The sequence below is a fragment of the Clarias gariepinus genome, chromosome 6 (genome assembly GCF_024256425.1).
Source record: "Clarias gariepinus isolate MV-2021 ecotype Netherlands chromosome 6, CGAR_prim_01v2, whole genome shotgun sequence".
Classification (NCBI taxonomy): Eukaryota; Metazoa; Chordata; class Actinopteri; order Siluriformes; family Clariidae; genus Clarias; species Clarias gariepinus.
In genome coordinates, this window is record NC_071105.1 from 25,831,576 (window position 1) to 25,841,162 (window position 9,587).

General features: G+C 35.0%; 1 protein-coding gene across 1 annotated transcript; it reads right to left on the minus strand.

The window, feature by feature from the left end:
* Positions 1 to 2,784: 2,784 nt before the first annotated feature.
* On the minus strand, positions 2,785 to 8,310 carry tnfrsf18 (tumor necrosis factor receptor superfamily, member 18). The gene is made up of 6 exons (XM_053499306.1): positions 8,165 to 8,310; positions 7,644 to 7,814; positions 7,338 to 7,407; positions 7,175 to 7,209; positions 5,584 to 5,712; positions 2,785 to 3,581 (listed from the first exon to the last, which is right to left on the minus strand). The coding sequence occupies exons 1-6, from the start codon at positions 8,292 to 8,294 to the stop codon at positions 3,454 to 3,456; spliced, it is 663 nt and encodes a 220-aa protein (XP_053355281.1). The 5' UTR covers positions 8,295 to 8,310; the 3' UTR covers positions 2,785 to 3,453.
* Positions 8,311 to 9,587: the final 1,277 nt, after the last annotated feature.

The following is a 9,587-nucleotide window of genomic DNA, read 5'->3' on the forward strand; positions in this document are numbered from 1 at the left end:
ACTCTCTTAAAGATACTTTCACCTTCCTTAAAATATCGGTCCAAATTTTGGTTGCAGATATTCAAACGTTTCTGTTTATGCACTTCCATGAGTTGTTTTCGCGCCAGGTACACCCTTGGACCACAAAAACAAATCACTGCATGCTCCTCTTCTGTAATTGGGGAGACAGTATTACAGTGCGTCCAACAGAAGTTTTAATATAACTGGAATGCGGATAATTTTTGGCTCACCCAAGCTCATTGGCCCTGTCTCCTGGAATAGGTCACAAGGCCCCTGTGACCCTGCATAGGATAAGTGAGGATACAAGATGAATAAATGCATGGAGGAAATCTGAGGTCAGTCATGATGAAGGGTCCCTAGATAGGGATGCCAATTTTTACATACAAAAAACACTTAAAAACTGACTGACCAACAAACAAATAGATTGACCTTCCTATAAGACCTAATTTGGGGAGGTGACTTATAAATGATGAAATAAACTAAGGCAATTAAAAACATAAGGACTGCCTTTCATACTTGAAAATCACTTTCAGTCAAAGACTGTCTGAAGTCTAGAACCCATAGACATAACCGAATGCTCGAGATTCTTAGCCAGGGCTTTACTGTTGCTGCCTTCAGCTGCTCGTTGATTTTGGGTCTTTCTGTTTTTAGTCTTGTCTTCAGTAAGTGAAAAGCATGGTCTGTTGGGTTGAGATCAGATCACTAACTTGGCTAGTGAAGAATATCCCATTTCTTTGCCTAGAGAAACTCTTAGGTGTTTGTATGTTTTGGGTCATTATCCATCTGCAATATGAAGCAACACCCTATCAATTTTGCAGCATTTGGCTTAATCTGAGCAGAGAGTATAGCCCTGTACATTTCTGTATATATCTTGCTACTTTAATTAGCAGTCAATAACCACCAGTGACCTGGTTGCACCAGTGACCTGTCCATGCCATCACACCGCCTCCACCAGGTTTGATGGATAATGTGGTATGCTTTGGGTCATCAGTTGTTGTTTTCTTTCTCTTTACTTTACTCTTCCCATCATTCTGGTACAAAAAAATTGTGGTTTCATCGGCCCAAAGAATCTGGCAAAGTTTGGCCTTTCTGTTCTTGGGGATTACCAGTGGTTTGCACTTTGTGAAGTCTCTATTTACTTTACAAAGCTGTCTCTTGACTGTAGACTTTGACAATGACATGCCTACCTCCTCAGGTTGTTCTTAACTTGGCTAAAAGTTGTGAAAGGGTCCTTACACTTTAGAGTTCTTTCTATGCCTGTGGATGTCTTCTGTGGTCTTCCAGGCCTTGCTAAGCTTGCCAGTAAATTTGTTCTTTTTAAGATTGTCCCAAACTGTTGTACAGTACTGGCGACTCCCAATGCTTTTGCTGACTCTTTGCTGTGTCTCTTTCTGCCAATTTTGAGAGTTTGAGTAAAAAGCTACTAAATGCAAATGTAACACTTAGAACTGCCCCCAGGCCCTAGTCATGGCACCCCTGGCCTTGCAACTGCTTGTCAGACATTTGTTCTATTATATTTGCCCCCAAAATCCCCACCCAAATGAAGGATGTGTGTATGAAAAATGGAAATAATTCCTGGATGGTTAACAGAGGGAGAACATGAATGAAATAAACAGTAATGCTGCAATCGAGATTCCTATATTCGTAGAAATTTGCATACTTGGATTGTTTTTAGCACAACCCATATATATAAAATACTGCAGAATCAGCAAACTTAAAGTATAACAAAATGTATAATTAGCCCAAAGTTGACAATTGTGGCCTTGGAACAAAGCATTATGTTTGATGGAAACTCAACATTTTATGCACTATCCCTGAAGTGAGGTATGGTGGTGGCAGCATGATGTTGTGTAGATGCTTTTCATCCGCAGACTGGAAGTTTTTTAGGTTAAACATGGGATGCACATTTCATGCTCTTTATCATGAGACAATTTTTGGACATTCCTGATGAAAAGTTTCTCCACAATGTGATAATACCACCATCATGCTTCATAGTGCTCTTAAAATGTTTTTACCAAATATAATGCTTTAAGCCAAAATATCTACTTTGGCCTCATTGCTGTATATGGTCTCATTGAATGTTTGCTGATTCTGCAAAATTTCATGTTGTTGTTGTTGTTGTTTTAACCATATTGTCTTCCATAAAACTCATCTTTGTGGTGTGTTAGTGCTAAGGTTGTGCCTGCATTCCTATCAGAGTTGACCTCTTGATTGCACCTCTTCTAATGCCATTCTTACCAAAACTAAATTAAGGTGCATGGCCTCCTCTATTCAGTCACAGTTATGCCACATCGTTATATTATCTAATTAATCTATGCGTGATGGGTTCCCTCTAAGTACTCCAATTTGCTCTTACAGTCCAAAGGCATGCAGGTAAGGTTAGTTGACATTTCCAAATTGACTATAGTGTGAGAGTGTATGCATTCTTGTGCTCTGCAACGAATTGGCACTAGGCGTGTACCCTGCCTAGTGCCCAGGTAGTCTCCTGGGACAGGCTCAAAGTTTCCCACAACCCTGTACAGGAAAAGCGGTACAGAGAATGAGTGAGTGATTCAAGCATTTCAAAGGAAAAAGGGCAATAACAAAAAAAAAAAACATTTTGATTAATTGCCCCAATCTTTCAATATTATGGGTTATTTTGTGTAGACACATAATGTATAAATCCAATTAAAGTATTTCAGCACTATAAAAAGTGTAAAAGCTAATATACTGTGCACTAGAGCTGCAAAACTAGCATAATAATATATTAACAATGAGATTTGAAAATGTCAATAAAAAGAAAAACAAGTGTTTATTACAATTACTTTGTTTTCATTATAGCCAACACAGTGGCTGATATCACAGAAACAATCAAACATAACCAAACGTTTGAACAATGGGTTAAATAAAAATTTTTTATGTCATATTTACAAAAAAGTAGTAGAAGTCTTAATGACCTTCTAAAGGTCTTTAAAATGTCATTTTAAAATAGCTGTGCTAACACCACAGCACTAATCAATGTTCAAATACATTTACTGAACTATTCAACACCAACCAGAAACAAATGCAAGACAGCTGTATAAAAAAAATGAGGGTAGGTGCTAGAATGTAATAATGCTACAAGCAATAGTCACACGAAAAAACAATCATATTCCATAATCAAATGATGCAAACGTCTTATGCGACTAACTTGAAAGTAACCAGGTTTGCATAAAAACTGAATAAATATGGCATAAATACAAAATTGAGAGATGAAGGTGTTTTGCATCAGTGCTGAGATGATGTCAGAGTAGCTTTCTCCTCAGAGATTAGTTGAAGACTGCAAGGGAATATAAAAAGATGAGAAGTTCTACTGTATTCCTTATTGCAGATCCACAAGTGAAAAGTCTGCTTTAAAGACCTTTCAACCATCTGCTTCTGTTTACTTGCTTTCCAGAGTTCCCATGTAAAGCTTCAGAGTTGTTGGTTCACTATTTAGACTGCACATCTTTGTTGATGTAGCTGAAATCCTAATGGTTTAACTTCTCCCATTTCTTCTTTAGACAACTTGCAGATACATTCATCAGATGTCACGTTCAGGGAATTTGAGGTTGAAGAGTATTCTGCCAAATGAAATCACATATTCCAGTTCACTGTTTTTTATACACCTTTGCCTCTGCTAACAACACCTGTAAGATTTCCATTTGAGTTGACATTTTGTGGTACGCTGTTATGCCAAATTTGTTTCCACTAATCTCAAAATCACAGCTTCTAGCCAGAGATTCTTGTACACATGACATCCAGCTACCCACCTTTTCCATTTTTTTTTTTAAACAAACACAGATTAATTGCACCTAAAGCCTATTGGGTAAGGTTGCTCATAGTTTTGTTTCTTCAATTTAGAAACCAGCACATGGGTGAACCAGAATTAAAATTTAAAGAACCTGGTCCTGTATTCACAAAGTCGAATTGAACCTAAAAGTCGAGGCTCCTAGTGATGAAATTCTAAGAAAAGTCTTAGAATTGTGACATTTTCTTAGAACTCCCCCTTAAATTTAGGACTAAATCTTTGTAAAGATAAAAATGATTCACATACATCTCAGACCTAAAAACCTAAGGTAAAATCCTATGGTAAAAATTGTTAAGAGTAGAGAGGAGGAGAAAAATGGTGAAAAGAAGAAATATTCTCCAAACACTGATTGTAAAAGTAAACATTGCCCTTCGGTCTAATTTGGTTTTCTTGTTCTTTTACTTCCTTCTATCTCTCTTGGATTCTTGGCTACCTACCATCCAAAAGTGTAACTTAATAGACTGTCCTGCAATCATGTAAATTGGTAAAAGGTGAGCCATTTTGCTCCCATCAATCAATCTGCTACAACAATTGTTGTAACCATAACTGCGTTAAAAGCATTTTAGGGTATTCCTTGCTTTCCCTTACTCCTCTCAATTCAGAAATTTTGCTGATTGCTGAATTTTACTGGAATTGGGTTAATTCAATACAATACAATACTAAAAACCTGGAAGGATGGTGCTGAGCCATCAACTTCACAAAATAAATCTGGTCAGAAAAAAATAACTGGATCATGATCAGTGATCATGTAAACACTTGGGTGAAGTTTCGTTAAAAAATCAAGAGTAGAAACAATAGCTATTTTTATTAGTGAAAGTAAGAGCATTTGCAGACAGACAAGAAGACAAGAAGGACAAGGATTGAGACTAAACAGCTGTGTGGCCATAAAAACCACATGTTACTGATGCTAATCAGAAAAAAGGCTTCAGTCTGCAAGGAGGCATATAGATTGAATTTTCGACCAATGGAAAAATATGGTCTGATGAGTCCAGATTGACCATGTCCCAGAACGAGGGACTTGTCAGTGTAAGAAAGAAAGCACCTGAATTGATGCACCCATTAAACATAGTGCTCACTGCACATGCCTCTGGAGGCAGGGTTATGATCTGGTTTTGCTTTGTTTGGTCAGGTCCGGCTCTGCAACATTATGTGGCAAAAATAAAGTCAGCTGATTACCTGAATGTAATGAATAGCCAGCTTATCCCATCAATACATTTACTTTTCTTCCCTTGACATGGAAAACTACAGGATGGCAATGCCAAGATTCATTGGGCTCAATTTTCCAAAGAGTGGTTCTGAAGCATGAACCTTAACCTTACTGAAAGTCTTTGGAATGTGCTAAAGAAACTTTCGGGTGTGGTTTGACTTTCTATTTACCAATACAAGCTCTTCAAAAATGTATGTCTAACGGAAATAAATGTTATGATATTGCACAAGGAGGTTGAATCAAGGCAGTGGTGAACAGGTGCTGTAATCAAAGCTAAAGGCAAACCAGCAAAGTACAGTATTTGAGTGTGCAATTTTGCCGTGCAATTTTGCAGAGTATGCAATGTGCCTGCTGTATGGCTAAGGGATCTGAACACATGCTAAAAATATAATTTCCATAAGAACTAAAATTAGGGTATGCATTATTGCATTCATTACTCCAGCTGCAACGCTAAGTGACCCAGAACTAATCGCATTAATAAAATTGTATCTATAATTTTCTATGTGACATAGTATATCGTATAGTTCAATCAAGTCAAATGTATAAATAAATGTTTGAAATTACTTACTTTTCTTCATTTTCTGTTCTCTGCTCATTTGAATGAATATGTAAACAAGCATTGCCAGGCAAATAAAACCAGTGATGGCTAAACCCACCACCAAGCCATTAAAAGTCCTCAAGCCTTTATCAGGATTGACTGTAAAGACAGGAAAGTTAAATGTAAGTCATGGAATTTAATAAAACTAAAATATAAAACTGTAATTTGTTTATCATTAGGGTTAGGGTTAAGTAAACAAATAGATAAACTAGTCATTCAGTAGTCTGCAGAGTGGATTTTATTGCCATATATCATTACCTCCACAGCAAAATTATTATTATTTTTTTTTTATAAATTAAGCTTTACTGATAAATTACTTTCTTATGGTTTATGCCTTAAATAGCCCACAGCTATTTAGTCCCAATGCAGTGTGTTATTGTGTTTGTGTAAATGCTCCTACTTTCACTAATAAACATTTACTTCACTGATCGTTTTTATGTAGGTAATCTATGATCATGATCATTCATGATTTTTCCTACCCACACTTCCTCATGACATTGACAGTTCTCCTCTATCATGCAACGTTTTAAAATTGCATAAAGCAGTTCTTAACCAATTCCAGTAATTCCAGCAATTGTATCTGTATTTACTTTGCAACTAATAATTTGACCGTCTCCCAAAACACAGTCTCAGCGTGTTCTTCATCATAGGATTTGTCTTTCAACATGGTTGTGTATTAAAAAAAATGAGAAGCTACTAACTACATCAGTTAGGAGTAAAATAATTATCAGTGCTGGAACATATTAATCACTACAGTAATTATCCACTTTAAGGTTTTTATTTGCCTATTTAAATTACAGAAATAACTACTGAAACTAAGAATACCTTTTCACTTTAATGTTTACAAAGTATGTAAATGATCTATGAACAGGAATATGAACACAATTTGAAATAATAAAGCAAATGCATATAAGAAATGCTCCATATCCTCCTACATGGAAAAAATTATTAATGTGCCAGATAATATAAATTAAGGGATTTTTTAAAAACCAAAGTAAAGTAATACATGTAAGTTAATCAAAAATAAGTAATGATAAGTAGTGGTATAATAAGCATGTTTATTGGACATTGAAAACATACATTATTATATGTCCTAAGGTCAATGAGGAATCTGGAGAGTACCAAAATGTTTGATGAATAATAATTGTAGAAGCAATAAATGACCTACAGTAACTGACATTGTTTGTTGTTACAGTGCATCTGTATTGTACAGTGACATGGGTACTTTTTTACATCTAGTTAGCCTCCTAGTTAACTCTTATTTGTTACACATTGATACAAGTAGAATTTCAGTATAATAATTTGCATCATCATATTTTAAATGGTTTATATAACAGTCACAATGTTAACTATCCTAAAACACAGTTTTTCAATAGGATTGTCCAGAATCTTGCCTTACTGTAATCCTATAATAAGCATATCTTAGCATATTTGACCAGGATAGTATATACTTATGCAATATTTATTAATATTAGTCACACAATGACTAAAATATTTATATCAGTATGGAAAACCTAAATGGCAAAAGTGTTTTCCTGCTTGACTTATAAAAGGCACTGACCTGTACACCTGAGATTTACCCCTGGAGTCGTGTTTCTGAAAAAAAAAAAACATGCAAATCAAGTTTTTTGCAGTTGATTTTCAACAATATAATATCATTCTCAAAATATGAAGGAGCTTAGCAAGAGAAGAGTAATTCTGAGTTTAGTTGTGTACTGACTTACCTTAGCTTGGACAAATTGTCAGCCTTATCAGTGTACGCTTGTTCACAATTATAACTAAATTTATATGAACCTGTCAAAAGTGCAAATGTATAAACATTTAGTTATTTGGTAATTATGGGATGAACATTGACAGCTTTACTTCTACTTCTACTCCTCTCCATATACTCCTAGCATGGTATGACTCATTAAAAAAAATCCATTTTTAACCACATATTACACCCTCACCACAGCCATATGAGGTATGACACCTAGGGGATAGTCAGACCATATAATACGTTTTGAGGAAAATAGTCCATCTTCTCTTACCCTGTCTGCTTAGTTGTCCCTGTGTACACGTTGGTTTGGATGTACATTCTGAACATGTATTATCTTCACACAGCATATTTTTACAGAAGCAGTGCTTACTATTTTCTGGGCACTTCTTACATTCTGTTGTAAGACTGTTATTAGGAGTACAGTGTTTTGCAGGATATTGTCCTGTAAAAACCACACAGATAATCTTTATTTGAAAAAATTATGATTTGTAAATAATTATTTAAATGTAGATTCCTAGTATACATTGGAGGAAAAACATTCAGGTATTAACATGTTTATATATTTAGGGGAAAAATTCTACTTAAATAAACCATATGTGATGAATAAAAATTTATCATAGTAAATAATGCTTAAAATGTGTATAATATTGTTAGAATTATAATTAATTACTTAATAATAAGTAATAATCAACTCAAAATGCAGAAAAGAAATACTCTCTTTGAATGAAAAGTATTATTATTATTATTATTTTAATTATTAATAAAATAAAGAGTAGGGTAATAATAACTTACCTGAAAGGCACATTTTACAACATCTCCCCTTGTATTCATATTCTGTCTTCCAGGTACACTCCAAAGCCATGCACATGGACAGGACAGCGCCTGCCACAAACAGTACCACATAGAGTTTCACACTGGCCATTTCAGCAACATACTGAAAGGTAATGTTGTGTGTTGCTTTTATAGGCTGAGTCACAAGGTTAGACCGAGAGCTGTGGGGAACTAACATGAAAGAGAGAGACCAAGAGAGAAAGAGCGGCTGTGGGAGGAGCTTATCAGAAAATGAAGAGCAACTGAAGTTTGATTTTCTGCCAGAAAATTTGGACATTTTCCAGGCAAATGACTGCTTATTGCTACAGCAATGAGTCAGTTAAGAACATATTGCTCTATTGCTCATCATTCTAATAAATAAATGATGCTGATAATAAATACACTTTCAAAAAATACCTGGTAATAAATACATTAAATTTATCATAAGGCTGAATTAATGAATGAATTTATACAAATAAAGCGCCATCTACTTATTTTCAACATAAGCTTGTTACTACTTACAGTATGTAACTTTTCTGGTGAATTCACCAACTGTTATAAAGTTCATTATTATTATTATAAAAATTTTACTTGGCCACTTAGCTTCTGATTTGTTTTAGACCAGGGCCTAGTCACACATGTACACAGGATTTTACTTTCGGTCTTAAACACAACATGAAAAAACAAATACGACAACAGGTGGCGATATAACCCTTGCACAGCAAATTCTCCAGTGCAGCACTTAGATTGTTAAATTAACACCTAGCAGTGTTTATATGAGTCCAGTTAGACTTAAATACCCACTGAAAGTGTTAACTCAACACTGTGAATTTTACTCTGTACAGTAAAGCTATGTTGGCCAATAAGAAGCCTAAGAAAAAGTTCTGACGGTGTATGTCACATTGATGTCAAACACAGGAGATACAGTGCATGCAGTGCACCCACTCACAAGGGGAAAACAAGACCTTTGTTTTCTGTTCATACATTACCATAAAAATCTGAGTTTCTAAATATCTTCACTCAGGAAGGAGTGTTCCGAAACCTTTGTTACAGTCAGTTAAAACACCGAGTTTAATTAAGAAAAAACCTCAAAAAAGTGTATGTTGGTGTTAATAGTAAGTATTTCAACTTCACATTTTTTCACTTTGAAAGGGAATTGGAATTGTCCGAAAGACTGGACTACTCTTGCAATAGTCATAATCTCCACTCTTTACTGTAAAAAAGGTAGATAAGTGTTCTACAGCTTGGAAATCTTTCCAAGTTTATTACCTAATTTTATAGCCCCAATTAGTTAATAAGCTGCTTACCACCATGATATACATTATGATAGGACAGATTCAATATTTAAAATTTTTTATTTAAACTTGGGCTGTCAATATTAACACGTAAACACATGTAAGTAATC

Coding starts and splice junctions, on each gene's coding strand:
- tnfrsf18 (XM_053499306.1), bottom strand. CDS start 8,294: ATGGCCAGTGTGAAACTCTATGTGGTACTGTTTGTGGCAGGCGCTGTC. Junction 7,408..7,643: donor GGGACAACTAAGCAGACAGG/GTAAGAGAAGAT, acceptor CACTTTTGACAG/GTTCATATAAATTTAGTTAT. Junction 3,582..5,583: donor AGAACAGAAAATGAAGAAAA/GTAAGTAATTTC, acceptor TTCATTTGGCAG/AATACTCTTCAACCTCAAAT.